We start from the raw sequence: 18141 nt of genomic DNA on the forward strand, positions 1-18141 counted from the left end.
CCTGAGAAAGATCCTGGGTCCATCCCCCATCATCCTCTTATCTTCCACAAGAAAGCCTCGTGTGTGTCACCCTTACAAGGGAGGCTTCAGTGGAATATATTCCTACCCTGTCCACCTTCTCAGGGGAAGAACAGTTCTAAGACTGCCATTATAATTTTGTATGTAACATTATATTGATATAGATGTGGATATCGGTATAAGGACCAATATAGATATATAAAATCAGTTATTTAATTATGATTCTGTTTGTTCAACTACTAGAAATATCTATACTTCCTTGTTTGGCAGTATTTGGTAACCAAACTGACAGAGTTTGAAGGAATTGGGAGTTTTCTGAAGAAAGTGGCTTTATCAAGTAAGTAGTGGATGGTGATTTACAATTACCCTCTGTGATAAGAATTCTTTCTCTCTTTTCCTCTTTGGCATATTATCACACTTGATATTTTAAAGATTCACTTTTAAGTCTTAAACCATGCTGCTATAGTTATGAATGTTGCTGATACTAGCAGTATTTCTAAAAGAACATAATGAAATTGAAATGTTATTTTGCATTTGATGAAAAACTAAATGGGCCTTTTGAACATTTAAAAATCTGGAATATATCATAATGCTTGGGCATTTAAAAGACAGCCATCACTTCCAGATATCCAAAAAGGAGGGGTGGGGTCAGCAATTGCCTGGTACTTTCACATTTAATGATTTCAGAGGACTTCCTATAATTACTTAATTGTGAATTGCTTCCCTCCCCAATATCTGTAAAGTAAATTTAAATGAGGTATTACCTCATCCTTAAGAGTTTTAAAGGCGTCTCTTGCTTGAGGTAGAAATTACTTGAAGATTGACTGATGGACCGATCTATTGATTTTACATTTTTCCCTCTCCTAGATACTGTAATTGTGTTCACACCTGCCTTCAGAAATTATCAGACACCAGACAATGGGGAGAATGTTTTTGGACCTTTAATTTTTTTTTTCTCCCTGTGGGCTTTAGGGAGAATGTTGAATATGTGTTTGTTTATATAGCTATTTTGATTATTTTGGCCTATGGTTGTGGGAATTAACAAATAAGAATGCAGTAGTTAATGCTAAACGTTATTGCATTAATACAGTGAGGGGGGAAGTACTTTGGGGAAAAATTAGATGGGAACTTTGGGGACTTTTGAAAACTATTTGTTAGGTTTGATCTAAGAGGTTTATCGCTGTATTTGTATTTAAACAGCATTGCTTAGACCGCATGTAGTTGGGACTCTTTCAAAAGTTCATTCTGACAGTCCCCGCATTTTAACGTGATAGGAAGTGTTTGAGAGACTTACCTTCAAGGCAGCCATTGATATGGTTGAGTTTAACCTGCCGTTTTACTATGTCTTCTCTTCTGTTCCCTCTTTTTTTGTTCTTCTTTTTCTCCCTTTCTGCCTTCTTTTACATTATTTAATTTTTCTTTAGAATTTTATTTTAATTTGCCCTTTGGCAGGATTTTTGTGGTGTCTGCTGTGTGGGTCACAACATGTGTCCTTAATTTTTACTGTTTCCTTGTCTTTGAATTTCCTCTGAACTTTGTCCAAATGCCAAAAGCAACATTTATTTGCGGGAGTTACGGTAAGCTATATCTTTTTCTTTCAGATTCCATTTGTGCTTAAATTAATTTTCTCTGGATTAAACTGAAAAGTTCCTAAAGGCACTCACTTTCCTCTGTAATCTTAGCTTCTTCAATGTGGCCCCTCCCACCATGCTCCCACAGAACAGCAGTGATCTGGTCCATTATCAAGTATGATCAGATGATGCTTAGTCACTCTGGAATAATGTGCAGGTAATTTCTACACTCCCAAGGCATTTTGTGGGGAACAGGTCAGGGAGAAATGCTTGTTCAAATTCAACACAAGCTAAACTAGAATAAGAAGAAATGCAACAAGAAGCAGAGAAATGGAATTAAATCAATGCTGTTAGAGCTTGTAGCAAAAATAATTGTGAGAACTTGTCTGTGCCTAGAATTTATTGGAACATACCTAAAGGTGAAAGTGTAAATGCTTTTTATTTTATTTTTATTTATTTATTTATTTTAGTGAAGGGTGAGGAGACATGTACACAAGAAGGAAGAGAGAAAGAGAAGCAGACAGGGAGGAAGGGAGAGAGATGAGAAGCATCAATGAATAACTTTAGTTATTCATTGTTTGCTTTCTCATGCATAACTTGACCAGGGGTCACAAGCTGACCCAGTGACCCTTTGCTCAAGCCAGCACGTTTGGGTTCAAGCGAGTGACTGTGGGATCATTTTGATGATTCCATGCTCAAGCTGGTGAACCTGCGATCAAGCCAGTGACCTGGGGGTTTCAAATCTAGGACCTCAGCATCCCAGATTGACTTTCTGTCCACTGCACCACCACCTGGTCAGGCTGAAGGTATAAATGTTTTTAAAAAGGATGAAAATAGATTTTTTAAAAATCCCTCATCCCCGTTATTAGAAAAAAATTCACTTAACTAAAAATTTAGGCTTGCAGACATTCACAGGTATAATATAAAAGTCCAATATGCACACACAGATGCTCATTAGAAAAACATTGTGGGGAAAATGTTGAGATGGTAGAAAAAAAAAATAACATTGTTTGTAACTACAACAAACTAAGCCACAACCTAAAGATCTAATAGAATACTGACAACTTTTTATGCTTAATAACCACCCCCAAAGATTATCTGTGTGCTGTTATGGAAATATGTCCAAGATACATAATTAAGTGAAAAAAGTAAGAATCAAAAATGTGTATTTGGTATGTTTATGTATCTACTTGTTAACATTTATGGGATTTATATATAAGCATGTTTTGATTAGGAGAATAAGAAATTGGAAACTGTGGTTGTTCTTGGGGAGAAGGTCTAAAATGGGGCTGGTGTGTATGGAGGCTTGTGCTTTTTATTTGGACCTGTCCATGAAGGTTAGTTTTTTATTATGTGCTTTATTGAAAAGTAATAACTTAAAAACCAGAAGAATGTGTTATTTGATTCCAAAAGAACCTCATTTGTTTCTATTTATAATCAAATATAATCTCTCTAAGGGTATAGAAGAAGAAAATCAGTTGCTTCTGGAAAAGAGAATTAGGTGGTTGAGAGACATAGGGGAGAGTATTAACTCTATCCTTCTGTATTTCTTGAATTATATTATTTGGTAAAAACAAAAAAATGTTTAAATACCCCTGGCACCGGCCAATGATGACAGGAGGTGAGACAGTGATCTGAAGCAGTGGTCCCCAACCTTTTTTGGACCACAGACTGGTTTAATGTCAGAAAATATTTTCACGGACCGGCCTTTAGGGTGGGATGGATAAATGTATCACGTGACCGAGACAAGCATCAAGAGTGAGTCTTAGACGGATGTAACAGAGGGAATCTGGTCATTTAAAAAAAATAAAACATCGCTCAGACTTAAATATAAATAAAACAGAAATAATGTAAGTTATTTATTCTTTCTCTGCAGATCGGTACCAAATGGCCCACGGACCGGTACCGGTCCACGGCCCAGGGGTTGGGGACCACTGATCTGAAGTACACGCAAGGGCCCAGCCCATTGGCATGTGTGTTCCTTAGCGCGCAGGCGCAGACCGACCTTAGGCTCTGAGGGGTCTGAGTGTGGGTGCCACTGCACAGCAGGAGGCTGAGAATGCGGGCTTCTGGCACCTGGCAGGTTTCAGAAGTTGTCTTCATAGAGCTGGGGAAACAAGACCCTATGCACCACAGGGGCCGGGGGGGGGGGGGACACTGCCCCCGCCCCCGCCGTGGGGCGCAGGGAGCCCTTGTCCAGGCCATCCGTTGTCACCAGGCGGGTGCAGCCTTGTGGGTCATCCTCCAGACACTTCCGCTTGTCTCTTTACACATTTTTTTAATAGCTCTCTGCAGGAAACTATAAAATCATACCAACATATGAAAAGGAATATAGCCATCTGCTTATAAAAATAGGGGGCAACTCACCTAACATTTCTTGTTTTAGCAACGTTAATGGAAATCACCCAGAATGATGCTGGACTTACAGTAGCGTGAAGTTGGAAACGACTTGTGGGTGTTACATGCACTTGTTTATCAAGGCGTCTCTGAGCTACGTGCAGGAGCACACAGGGGTTTGTGTCTCACTCGGTGGGCAGCCTGCTGCCAGTCTGGTGCTTTCCTCTTCTGAGCAGTGACGTGGGCATGGATGGCTGCTTCCATACGACAGCCATGCCATCTGGCAGTGGCGGTTTCTGGAGTTGCCGCAGCAGCAGAGATGGCAAGAGGAGGACGGAGGTTGACTTTAAGGCCAGGACCAGCCACCTTTACCCTTCCGTTGGCTGGAAGTCAGTCACCTGGTCCTCACTGAGCTGCAAGGGAGGCTGGGAAACGGAAGTGTCCCTTGTGCCCAGGAAGAGGACATAAGTAGCATGAAGGCATGAAGACATTGCTCGGGCACAGAAGGAAGTTTGTTAATGAATTATGCTATATCTTTATGATATATCTTTATAATGGAATATCATTCAGCCATTGAAAGTCAGGTTCCAGAGAGTATGTATTAACAGCAAAATGCTGATGATAAGCGAAAGAGCAAGATACAGAATCATATGTTTCTAATTGTGGAAAAACAGTATTTATACATGTACATGCATGCTTATAAGTATAGACTAGAAGGAAAGAAAAACTAATTTGTGGTCAACTTTATACTTTTCAAAGAAATATGTGTAATCTGAAAAGCAAGTTTTTTTTTTCAAGTAAAAAAGAAATCATCTGATCACCTGAAACTATAGCTGACAGTTAAAATTCCTTTATAAGTTGTTACAGACTAGGAAGATGAAGTAATGCTAGTAAGCTTTTTGGTTTTTCTTTTGTTTAATCAGCACAGGGCAGCTCTCTGCTTTAGCGCTTATTTTTCTTCATAGCATAGATGCTAGTCATGTCCCCCGTTTTACACATTGTGGTCAAAATCATGCATTCGATTTATTCCTTTGGAAGAACAAGCCAAGTCTGAAACCTACCTTTGTCAGCTGCAACCCCTACTGAACAGTACACCTTTTGCTTAACAGAGCAAATGAGCAAACCAGGTCTGTCCCTTTGGGAAGGCTTAATCTAAAGCGAACAGCACTAACATAGTCCTCAAACTGTGAGACGAGAGCATGTGCACAGTGGACTCTGTCCTTGCAAGAAGAGAGCCAGTGTTTGGAGGAGGGTGAGGGCTGGGCCAAGGTGGTTGGACATTCCAGTAGAAAGGGACCACGTGGAAACCATACTTCTGTTCTATAGGGAGACTCTATGAATTAAAATCTATATCACTTATTAATATCCATATTGGGCAAAGAATATTCACAGGATAGGAACAGACAAAATCCAGGTGCTCATTGAAGATATTTCCTCAAGATGTGTTTTTAATCCATGGTGTGAGTAAAATTCACAGTTGATTATGTCCAGTTAACAAGGGTATGCTGCACAGGTAATTCTCAAATGCTGTCGATGGGGGTGTAAATTAGTCTGACTTTTGGTTACTGTGAATGACAAATGGGCCACATACTAAGCCAAGCTTGGGAGCGGCCAGCAGGTCAGGCTCTACAAACTCAGAGACCGAAAGGAACCAGAAAGAGTGGTCTGAACATAAAAATCCCCAACAAAAGCTGGTCATGGTGGGTAGTCAGGTCCTAGGCCTGTAGCTTCCTCAACAAAGGTCAATCTTTACATTAAGTAAGCCTGTCTAGTGTCTTTATGTGTCTAAGGTATGTTAATACCTTTGAAAGGTCAAAGTCATCCTTTCCAGATTCCTCAGGGCACAACCTCTTCGCCTGAGCAGGGAACACAAAAGCTGTCATTTTCATCTCAGTCCCCCCGTACCTCGCTGTGTGCTCTAAGTGTTGATTACTAACAGCCCTGTACCCAGCAACCTCGAAGAAGTCTGTGTGTCTCCGTTTTACTTTTTATCCCATCCCAGGGATCTCTCCACTTTGCCTTCTCCCGCCCCCTAATCTATTAGCAGTGGATTTCACGTACCCTCCTATGTCTCCTACATCACCATCAAGTGGGGTTCATTCTGGGGCACAAGGATGGCTCAACATAAGCAAACTGATCAATGTGATACACCACAGTAACAAAGTAAAGGATAAAAACGGTATGATCATCTCAGTAGATACAGAAAAAGCATTTGATAAGATACAGCATTCATTTATGATGAAAACAATAAAATGGTGAAAGAAGGGAAGTACCTCAACATAATGAAGGCCATCTGTGACAAACCCTCAGCTAATATGAGGCTCAATGGTGGAAAACTGAAAGCATTTTCTCTAAGAGCAGGAACAAGATAAGGATGCCCATTCTCACCACTGCAGTTGAGCACAGTGCTGGCAGCCCTACCCAGAGCAGTCAAGCAAGAAAAACAAATAAAAGACACCCAAATGGGGAATGAAGAAGTGAAATTGTCATTTTTTGCAGATGACATGATTCTTTATTAAAGAGAGCCCTAAAGGCTGCCCAAAGAAAGTATTAGAAACAATAAACAAATGCAGTAAAGTTGCAGGATACAAAAATCAATGTACAAAAGTCCATTGCATTCCTATATATATATTAACAGTGAAATTTCAGAAAAAAAATGAAAACAAAACAAAACTCCTCTTTGCAATCGCAACCAAATGAATAAAATACCTAGGAATAAACTTAAAGGATGTGAAGGACCTCTATACTGAAAATTATAAGACATTACTAAAAGAACTTGAAGAACACAAGGAAATGGAAAGATATTCCATGTTTATTAATTACAAAAATCAACATAGTTAAAATGGACATATTACCCAGAGCAATGTACAGATTTAATGCAATCCCCATCAAAATCTCAATGTTATATTTTTAAAAATAGAACAAAAACTCATCAGATTTGTCTGGAACCACAAAGATCCCAAATAGCCAAAACACTCCTGAGAAAAAAGAACAAAGCTGAAGGTGTAACACTCTCCGACTCTATATTATACTACAGAGTGACGATTATCAAAGCATGGTATTGGCAGAAAAACAGACACACAGACTAATGGGACAGACTTGAGAGCGCAGAAATAAACCTACAGGTATATGGGCAGATAATTTTCAATAGAGGAGCCAAAAACATATAGTGGAGGAAAGAAAGCCCTTTCAATACGTGTTGCTGGGGAAATTGGAAAGCCACATGCAACAGCATGAAACGAGACTGCTATTTTTGTCACCATACACAAAAATTAACTCAAAATGGATTAAAGATCTAAATATGAGACCTGAAACAATAAATTACATGGACAAAAACAGGCATTAAACTTATGGACCTTGTTTCTTAGAGGGAATTTTAGGAATTTGATCTCAAAGGCAAGGGAAGTAAAAGCAAAAATGAATGGGACTATATCAAACTAAAAAGCATCCGCACAGTAAAAAAAAAAACTACCAACAAACAAAAAGGCACCCAATGAAGAAAATATTTGTAAACGACACCTCCAATAAGGGCTTAATATCCAAAATAGATATAGAACTCATGTAACTCAACAACAATAGAAAAAAACCCAATTAAAAAATGGGCAGAGGACTTGAATAGACATTTCTCCCAAGAAGACCTACAAACAGCCAACAGATAAATGAAAAAAATGCCCAATTTCACTAGCTATTTGGCAAATGCAAATTAAATCTGCAATGAGGTAACCGCATACCAATTAGAATGGCTAGTATCAATAAGACAAGTAAGAAAGAGTGTTTGAGAGGTTGTTGAAAAAAAGGAACCTTCATTCACTGCTGGTGGGGATGTAAATGGGTACAGCCACTATGGAAAACATTATAGCAGTTCCTTTAAAAAATTAAGACTAGAATTAGCTTATGAGCCAGCACCCCTCTTCTGGGTATCTACTGGAAAATTTTATAAACATTTATAAATATTTATATATACCCCCCACATTTATTGCTGCATTATTCATGGTGGCCAAGACATGGAGACAATCAAAGTGTCCTTCGATAGATGATGGGATAAAGATGTGGTACCTATATGCAATGGAATACTACTCAGCCATAGGAAATGATGAAATACTGCCATTTGCAACCACGTGGATTAATCTTGAGATTATCATGCTAAACTCTGTAAGTCAGGCAGAAAAAGTGAAGAACACCATATGCTTTTACTCATGTGGGATAAAATACTGAAAACAACAAATGAGCAAACAAGGCAAACAAACAAAAATTCACAGACATAATAGTTTGGTGGTTCCCAGAGGGAAGAGGTGTGGGGGGAGGTATAAGAGGGTAGAGGAAGATAAATTATTGTGGAAGATTTTACTTTGGGAGATGAACACACAATACAATATACAGATAATGTATTATAGAATTGTACACTTGACACCCATATAATGTTGTTAACCAATGTCACCCCCAATAAATTTAAAAAAAAAGTTTTTAAGCTGCAAAACTGCCATTCTCCGGAGCATTTTCTCAGTCCGTGGAGATTTTGCTTCCCAATTGTTGTCAGTTTGGCTCAGATAAACTCATAAAAATTCTTACAGGTTTGGACATTTCTTACATGAACATTAGCAACATTTTACATGTATGTTTACTTGAATGGAGAAATGGAGCTTCTAAAAGGCCCCTTTTGCCTGAGAGTAACTCACCCAGCAGACATGGAGTGGGTGGGGGGGCGAGCAAAGCCTCTGTGCCCTGCTGTCCCCCTTCGTATCCTAACGTACATGACATAGCTGTATGCAGTCTCCCTGTGGGCCTGGTAAAGAGCCGGCGCCGCTCCCTAAACCTGTCAGCTCACAGCCAAACAAGCTGCCCAGAGAGATCTTAAAGAGCCCTCTAGTGGCCGCTTTGTAGAGAACAGGCATCAGGAATTGACTTCAGCCTTTCCTACCTGAGTGCCCCAAGACTAGTCGGCTATCACCGGCATTGATGCTTGGCTATCCTGCCCCTTGCCTTCCATCCACATAATCAGACTCTGATTTCTGATACTAGCTAGGAACAGCTCTCTGGCTTGGATCTGCCTAAAATGAGAGCTGGGTCTTCCCCAGGTGGTGCAACCCCAAATTCCTACCCACCAATGTGCCAATACAGAGGGCCAAGAAATGTGGCAAAATCCCCAAAGATGTTGTCTTGTGTGGTCCCCCCACCAAAACACTGATAAAACAATCCAGGGAGCATCTTAGATTTCTAATTGCTTCCTTGAAAATACACAAATTTTTAAGTGACCTTGAGTTATACAAGATTGAGCAAGTAAGCAAAGGTTACACTGGAAGGAAAAAATGGAGTATGGGGTTAGGGGTTGGAGAAGAGAGCAACATTTTTATTTGTGGAGTACTTATCGTGTGCCAGGTATTACGGCTGCCCCATGTGTGTTGGTGTAATGTGCAGGGCCACCTACAGCTCTTAGGGACCTCTGTGCACGTTAGCAAATTGTGGGTGCAGGGCTTGGCAAAGCCTTTTCATGAAGCCAAAAATGCCATATTCTCAGCCATACGTCCCTGTGTGCTGAGACACACAATTTGGCGAGAGAAGGGGGCTTGAATTTGGTTCCCACTCACGTTCACCCTGTTGGCCGGGCACCTTGGGGGAGTGCACTGCCTGTACAGATGTGTTGGCAGTTTGGAGTTTTTGCACTGTCAAAGGCACCCAGTCAAGAGGGACAGTGCGGGCTGCCCCAGCCTGAATGTCAGCCTGAGGAGGTCACCCTGTGTACTAAGCACAAAGGGGCTGATGTGCTCTTGGCCCTGGGTCTCTCTTACATCCTCCTCTACTGACCCTATACGGGAAACAGGGCTGAATTTACTCCAAAGCTAATGATGCAGATATTTTTCAAGATCCAGGAGGGGACCAAGCATGGATTCACATGGTCATATTTTGTCCTAAAATTTGCAAAAGTAAGGTAATATTTAAGTGTAATCACTTAAAGCTATTGTCATAGCAGATTTTGGAGGCAAGGGTAATTACTGTCTCCAGAAATGTTGGGTAGCATCACTCCTCAGTGGTAGAGGCAGGATGTGTTGCAAGCTGACTGATACCAGTGCCAGTAGCTGATGGAGAATGTGTGTATTGTTTGCCAGAGGACAAAGCACTCTAGCAGGTGCTGTTCGCTCTTGCCTCAAACTGTCCAGAATTTGTGTGAAGCCAAAATGAGAAAACTCTTTAGATGTTTTGGTCAGAGTCTGAGAAATGTCAGAGAACAAATTCTTTCTGAGAGTCCGGCCAGAAGGATGCAGTGGTCACTGTGGAACCAGTCCGGCACATAGCCTATAACCATTGTATTCTCTAATGTCCAGTCTAAAACAAAACACGGTGGTTTACCTAAAATGTAAATTTGCGTAAATGTTAACAGTCTAGAGGTGAGTGGTCTGAGGATGTAGGGCAGCTCTGGCAAGCTAAGTCATGGCTTCTAAGGTGCTGCAGCTGTCCCCTTTCTTTGCCCAGAGGAAGGGACGGTGAGCATCCCTTAGTTCAGATATAATCGGTCATATCTAGCTGCTTGACAGCTGAGAAATTTGTTTCTTGCTAGGCTTAGATAAAACTTGAAGGTTCTTTTACTAAAAGGAAGAAGGGTAGATGGATATTGGGAGACGACCAGCAGCTTCTACCAATGCCATAAGCCAACAATGGTTTAACTTAGGAAACTGTGAGGCCTGAGATCTGTGAGTACTGTGTGGGAATCCATGACTTGTACGTAAAGAAGGTGAGCAGGAGGGACAGCCCTTGCCCAGAGGTAATGATCTACAGGCTCTCGGGGGCCAGGAGAAGGCAGAGCGCTGCATACTGCTGGCTGCAGATGCTGTTGCCGGTGAGAATCCCACAGAGGGAATCTGAGCGTCAAGCCTGTTGACTCACAAGAAGACTTGCGAGACCGGACAAGAAGACTCCTTGGTCCAGGGAGTAAGAAGAAGACAGTGAAAAAAAATGGCAAAGAGGAGAAAGTCTGAGACTGTATCTAGTTGATCTGTGGCAGACCGAGCGTACCACCCCTTAGTGAGGAGTGATTCACTGTTACGCAAGAACACGCGATGGCAACCACATCCTTCCTGCCTCTTATCAACCAGGCTTCTGGAAGAAGGCCTGATTCGGGGCTCATTGTCTCTGCCTCCTCATCTGGTCACCATTCCAGGGAAGCAGCCCCGGACCCGGTCTCCAGGGACATCACATTGCCCCATACAGTAGATTCTCTACATTTTTGCATGGTGTTCCTCCACATCATTTGAGTGATTCACCATTCATTTCTTCATACTCTCATAACTTTTAGAACACCAGGTTCTCTTCATTCTCTCTGGCTTTCTCATTTCCTCCCTGGACAGCTCTGCCTCATGGTGGTAGGTCAGAAAGGCTAGAATGTCTCCCTCACCTCCCACTGCAGCATTCCTCTCGGTTTCAGAGGCTGGAAGGCTAAAAAGCTACATATGCCATGTCCCTGTGCAGCTGTGCTCCAGACATGGTTAGAGTCTGCCAACCAGACAGACTCACAGCTTGGAGGAGAATCCGGTTAAGACATTTTTGGATTCTTAAGAAAGTCCATAATCCTAAAGTATGTTAGGAGTCACTGCTTGACACAGTCCCCTTATGCACCTGCTCTCATATTTCGAGTTTTTGTATATAGGTGATTTCTGTGTTTGTCAGCCACTGATGCAGAAGTGCCACATAACAAAACATCAGGCAGCTCAGTGACTTGCAGCAACAGCTTCTATATCTTTTTGCTCTTGGCTCTGCTTCAGGGTCCGGTCTCCCGGTTGTAATTGGGTTCAGATTTGTTGGGGTATCTTCATATTCTCCTTGATTGGCAATTACCCAGGGCATGTTCTTCTTGTGGCAGATCACAGTCCCGTGGCAGATCACAGAAGCCTAAGAGAGAAGTCAGGTCACGCAAGCCCATTCCGAGCTTCTGCTGTCATCATCACATCTGCTCATATTTTGTTGGCCAAAGCAAGACACCTGGCCATGCCCCAGAGTCAGTGGGTAGGGAAGTATATTTTCCCTCCAGAGGAAGAGAAAGGGGCTTAATATTTTCTAAAAATTAATAAACTTAATTCCAACTCCCAATATGTAGATATTTTTCTGGATGCGGCCTGCGGACATCTCCGTGCTGACGCTGCTTCATAGGCTGCCGACCTACTGTTTCGTTCTGCCAGGTCACAAAGTAAAGGGTGAAAACTAAAGAGACTGAGCTGGCTTCTTTGGAGAAAAGACATTCCCCGAGTGGCGGGGCACCTGTGTGTGTGGATGACTCGCGATCCCTTTAAATTGGATGGGAAGCTGTGGGCGATCTAGCCACTATCTGCTTTTTCAGCTCTCTGTTTCCCGTCTTGAAACTTCTACTCGAGCTCAGACCACCACAAACAAAAACGAAACCCCATTAGAAAATAAGAAAGAAAGGTCTTGTGTGAACACTGACGCATTTGTTAGGAAGACAAATTCAGTTTCTTTCGCCATTTAAAAATATATGAAGTCAAAATACAACCTGAAATAACTTTTATTATATGACTAAGCTTTCAAATTAATTGTCCAAATTAAATGCTAAAGTATCAATATTTTGATGATTTTTTTTCATCTGCAAATGCATCTGATTTTGAGCATCTTTTTTCTGAAGAGGAGAAAAGTAAGGGGTTCAGAGGCCTCCCACAAACCTTTAACCATGGCTCCCGCTAATGTGTATAACTGCTGATGAAAACAGAACATCTTTGGAATATGCTCTTTTTGGATAATTTAGTAAAAGATATATTGGTCTTACCTCTTCAGCTGAGCCAGAAGCCACCCGACTCGGGTGAGAGCAGCCCAGGAATCTGGACACTGGAGCTGTGGAGGGGCCATGCCCAGGCCTTCCTGGGAGCCGACTAAGGGTGCTTCAGGCCCCTTAGTCTGTGTTTGGTTCCTTTAACTTTTCACGGGATCCAATCTTCTGCCCACCAGAGGGATGAACTTAATTCAACCCTTTAGAAACCACAACCTTCAAAATTACTACAACTCCCCATCTTATTTTCCAAGAAGTCTATATTATGGAAGTTTTCAAATATATAAAAAAGTAAAGAAGATTTTTGTAATGTAATCATCACCCAACTTAAACAATGATCTACCAACCCCTGGTCAGTCTGACACCATTTCTATGCCTGTCCACTTTCCTCCATTCCACTGGGTGATTTTGAAGCAAATCTGAAACATCTTATCATTTCAACTATAAATATTTTAGTATGCAATTCTAGATATAATGATATTGGATTGTCAGGATTCATATTATATATTAGATACATATGATGTATGCATTGATGTTAAAGAGGACATTGAATTGTTTTTGTTTATTTTGGTAAGATACAGATTAACCACACAACCCGTCTTCTGTGGAGCCTCAGAACCTGTAAACCACAGAGACGTTCATCTCTAAAGTTTATCACAGATCATATCACTTCAGACACTCACATTAAGTGGAACAGTTTGATTCTATTTAGTTTAAATGAATTCAAAACAAGAGGTTCCCACATTCTGCTCAGCTGCCAAGTTGTTAAATTCTCCATTACTGCTCTTGAATAATTTTCTAAGGAACTATCTATTTTACAAAATTTATGTTTTCCCCATATCTTAGCTAAAAAGTCCTTGGAGCCTTCTGTTTTCCTGCAAGCCAACATTCTTTTCTACTGGTCCATGAAGATGCATTTTCGCAGTGGTTTCACCAGCCAGACATCTAAACTGTGATTCTGCTGTGGCTTCTATCATTGCCTCTCTAACAAGTTTAAACATTCAACAATGCTTAAATTCCAAGGCACTTAGTACTGTTATCATCGGCATTCCCTAAGTAGCTTATGGAAAATGGTGGTGGTGATGGTGGTGAGTACACGAGTGTGAGCAGAGAGTTGGAGGAGTTCAGGGTGATAAATAGCATTTCCGTTTTAGCCGTAAGCATTGGGGGCTTGCCCAATAATTAAAAAGAAAATCATGGTCCTGGCTGGTTGGCTCAGTGGTAGAGTGTCAATCCAGCGTGTGGAAGTCCTATGTTCAATTCCTGGCCAGGGCACACAGGAGAAGCGCCCATCTGCTTCTCCACTCTTCCCCATCTCCTTTCTTTCTATCTCTCTCTTCTCCTCCTGCAGCCAAGGCTCCATTGGAGCAAAGTTGGCCCAGGCACTGAGGATGGCTCCATGGCCTCCCCCTCAGGCGCTAGAATGGCTCCAGTTGCAGCTGAACAAAGGCCCAGATGGGCAGAGCATCGCCCCTTGATGCAGAAGTCTGTCTCTCTGCCTCCCAGTTTTTCACTTTAGAAAAAAAAATCACTACAAATTTTCACTGTCATATGATACTTTCTTGTTTTTTAAAAACTATTTGACTTTTATTGCAGTGGCTGCTCAGAAATTATGAAGTTGACAGGTACCTTTGTAATGAAGAAATACATCTTCTTAGAACTTTTTAAATCTCTGCCTTGCTTGTCCACTTGAACGCCGTGCCTTTTGCTAGATTTGTTTAATTCCTTGTCTGAGCCTGTTCTGGTGCTGTAACAGAATATCAGAGACTAGGTGGCTTATAAACAGCAACAGTGTGTTTGTCACAGTTCTGGGAAGTCCAAGGTCAAAGTGCTGGCACATTCCGTGTCTAGTGAGAGCCTGCTTCGGGTTTCCTGGGCCACTGGCTCTCAAATAGTTCAGGAAAAGAAAAGTTCTGCCTTCTGTACCTGAAACTTTTCTGTAAAATTGCAAATATTTCAAAAAATGTTAAAGTGGTTTGTGGACAGTTCTTTGGTGAACTCGGGCCTGAATGGGCTCTGATGTCCTTCCCAGCCATGAAGTCTTACAATTTCCCCACGTCCCTGCTTGTCCATTTCCCCACTCTGTTGGGGGTGGGCAGAGAGAGGAGAAAGAGGTGGGATGAAGGGAGAAGAATCATAATCACCACATCCTGGGAGGCTTTTAACTACACGTGCAGTTTCTCTCCAGGATTCTGGCCCCCCATGACACCCCGCTGGTGTAAGCTCCTGGCAGTTCTGGGTGTGTGTCCTGCCCCCTGTCTATCCTGGAGCAGAATCAAGGTTTAGAATCACTCTCCCGGGACCATCTCAAAGGGCCGTCTGGAGACCACTGCACAGAACTGAAGCTTTGTAATCCTACAAGAGAGAGCAGGAGAGTGCAGACGTGAAGGGCTGCCCAAGGAGGCAAGGTGAGCGTTCCGGGCAGGACCAGCCGCCTGCCTCCTGCCTGGAGCCCAGAGCAGGTCCCCGCCTTGGGCCAGAGAGGGGCAGAGGGGAACATGTGTTGGTAGCACAGGGTGCAGTGAAGGTGAGCAGCACAGTGCAGCAGGTGTGGCTGCATGTGGGGCTCTCAGCTGACGCTATCCAGGTCTAGTTTGATTGGCACGTTTGGTCTCATTCCAGTGCTTTCCCAGAGAGCTGGCTTCCCATGTTTTCCCAGGAGACGATGGGGGTTCATAGTGGCAGTCTCAGCTGCTCCTCAAAGCCAGGCGGTGCCCAGTTCAGAAGAGGCTCCCAGACAGTAAGTTGGTGGGTGAACTCCACCAGGACACTTGTCCTTGGTCGCTGTCCACTGCACATTCCTTGGGCCACTTTGCAGCATTCTGCGACCAGATAAATAAATAACTTCACTCCAAACAAGCTTCAGTTTTCATGTGTCTATGGAGGAAACTGTCCCAACGTTTCCAGCCCTCAGTTTCTTCATCTATAAAATGGATTGTTTCAAATTGTTGGGGATTTGCTTTTTGTTAGATTGCTTCTCTTTCCTCCCTCCCTCCTTTCTTTCTCTTTCTCTCTCTCCTTCCTTCCTCCTTCCCTCCTTCCCTCCTTCCCTCCTTCCCTCCCTCCCTCCCTTCTTTCCTTCCTTCCTTCCTTCCTCTTTTCTTTCCTTCCTTCTTTCTTTTTTTTTGCCTCAACATGGGAAAAACTATGACAGAAGATGAGGAGGCAGTCAGGACATCAGATATATAGAAAAGAGACCACGGCATCAACAAATAACAAAGACCACCAGAGCTCAAGCAACAAAGCTGTGTCTTTTAATTTACCAGACAAAAACACAAAATTCCAATGAAGTAATTTTCTGAGCAGTTGTCTGAGGGGGAAAGGCTTTTAATAGACAGAGAGGGAGAGGAGTTGCTCATGTAATTATGCTAATTAAACATTGAAAGCCAGGGACTTAGATAAAGTTTTTGAAGTCTTTATTTTTTACTGAACAGCAAAATTGAGAGTATTCCCATAACTCTCTGTTGGCACATGCATAACCTCTCCCCTTATCATCATCTGCATTTGTTACAGCTGATGCACTTACACTGATACAGTATACTCAAAGTCCATAGTTGACATTAGGGTTCACTGTTGGGTTGTGCATTCTGTGGTTTTAGACAAAGGTACAATGACATATATCCACCACGGTAGTTTCATACAGAGCATTTTCACTCCCCTAGAAATTCTCGGTGCTCCAACCCCTGGCAACTACTGATTTCTTTACTGTCCCTGAGACATTTTGAATCCCAAAAGAGAGAGCTGAGGCCCATACAAGGGTTGACACATGGATAGAGAACTGGTGATATTTTAATTGTATATTATTTTACACAAAAGGAATATGCAAAATAATATCCATTGTTTTATGTAAAAAAAACCTAGAAAATATTTTCTCAGTAAGCACACTTTTTTTTTTAAATTTGATTTTCCTATAAAGCCATGTTCATTTCTTGATTTTGGAGGACAAATTTACCATATTTTCCTTCTTTGGGGCATCAAATATCCAAAAACTGAACAATTATTGAGTGCTTACCATGTGTCGGACATTATGCTAAGCATTGTGCTTGCAACGATACTCAGAAACTCTCCTAAGATTTGACTTGTTGCCATTCCATTCTATAGCTATGTGTTGCAAAATCTATTGTTATTAATATTCTTGATGTAATAAGTTTATATTTATACAACTTAATATGCAAGAACATCATGTTTTAGTTAGATGATTGACCAAGATCCAAAAGTTCAATAACATTTATATTGGAACACAGGCCATATATTTTGGTTACAAGTATACAATATGTTTAATTTCATTCCCCCAGTATTTCTGGAAGTTTATCATTTCTGTACAGATGCACGTGATGTATGTTCAGTAGTATCCACTGCAGCATTGTTTGTAATTGCAAAAGACCAGGGAAAAATATAAATGTTTATAAGCAGTGAACTGGTTAAATAAACTGTTGTACAACCACAACATGGAATACTATGCATCAGAAAAGAAGAATGAAGAAACCATATACTAATATGACAATATCTTCAAGATATAAAACATGAATCAAGAAAGGTATAGTAACAGATTAATGTTTGTATATTGTTGACCCTGGGAAGGAATATACCTGCCAAAAAAGAAGCCTGTGATTAAAAGGGCCCAAATTTACTATCTGAGTCTACCTGCCATTGTTTACAATGTTACACTGTTACAGAAGCCTCTCATACCCAGCTCTTCAGGGGAAAGCTGCAGATTGAGTGGCCAAGCCTACTGCACTGAGTTCCTGCTGTCTCATCCAACCCTTATAAGGGAGTTCCTAGAATCATATTTGAGCAATTGGCTAAGATCTGCCCTGTCCAATCAGACCTTCTCAGCAATATCTTCATTTGCATCTTTACCGACCAATCAAAGCAGCTCCATAACAACCAATCAGAATTTGAGATTTTAACCAATCAGGACAGTGATATTTGGACCAATCAGACTGTGAAAAATGGACCAATCAGGGACTAGAGCAGGCACATAATGGAGCCTCTTCTTCATCTCTGGGTGCATTTTAGGTTCATCCCAGAGGCTGTTTCCTTGGTTTGCAAATTTTACCTGAATGAAGTTTCTTGATGTACTACAGCCGGGATTAGGGACTTCTGATGGCATTGGGTTGGTGATAGCAACATTTTATTAATGTTAAAAAAGGAGAAAAAGGAATATACATCCGGAGCTGGTTATTGTCTGTTTGCTTTTTGGATCCTTTCCTCGCCAGTGTGCTCTAAGTACATTTGATACATAACGTGTGACAGTTAATTTTGTGTGTCAACCTGGCTATACCAAACACTAGTCCAGATGTTGCTATAAGATATTTTTTAGATGTGATTAGCATTTTAATCAGTAGACTTTGAGTAATGAAGAGGACTTCTCATAGTGGAAGTGAGGAAACCTTATCCAATCAGTTGAAATCTTTAAAATGACAGGTCTCCCAGGAAGAAAGAATT

General features: G+C 41.5%; 1 protein-coding gene across 6 annotated transcripts in view; it reads left to right on the forward strand.

Moving 5' to 3' along the window:
* Window positions 1-18141, forward strand: part of LOC136401083 (uncharacterized) — a 126045-nt gene that overhangs the window by 4332 nt on the left and 103572 nt on the right. The window contains exons 4-5 of one of the 6 annotated variants that reach the window (XM_066378751.1): window positions 289-355; window positions 11779-12076. The exons of 4 other annotated variants lie outside the window; for them this stretch is intronic. In XM_066378751.1, the coding sequence (XP_066234848.1) occupies window positions 289-355; window positions 11779-11966 (255 nt within the window). In that variant the 3' untranslated portion in view covers window positions 11967-12076. Of the gene's footprint in view, window positions 1-288; window positions 356-11778; window positions 12077-18141 lie in introns of those variants that run through there. One more of the 6 variants, XM_066378791.1, reaches the window with a different exon arrangement.

This window comes from Saccopteryx leptura, chromosome 1 (genome assembly GCF_036850995.1).
Source record: "Saccopteryx leptura isolate mSacLep1 chromosome 1, mSacLep1_pri_phased_curated, whole genome shotgun sequence".
NCBI classification, from domain to species: domain Eukaryota; kingdom Metazoa; phylum Chordata; class Mammalia; order Chiroptera; family Emballonuridae; genus Saccopteryx; species Saccopteryx leptura.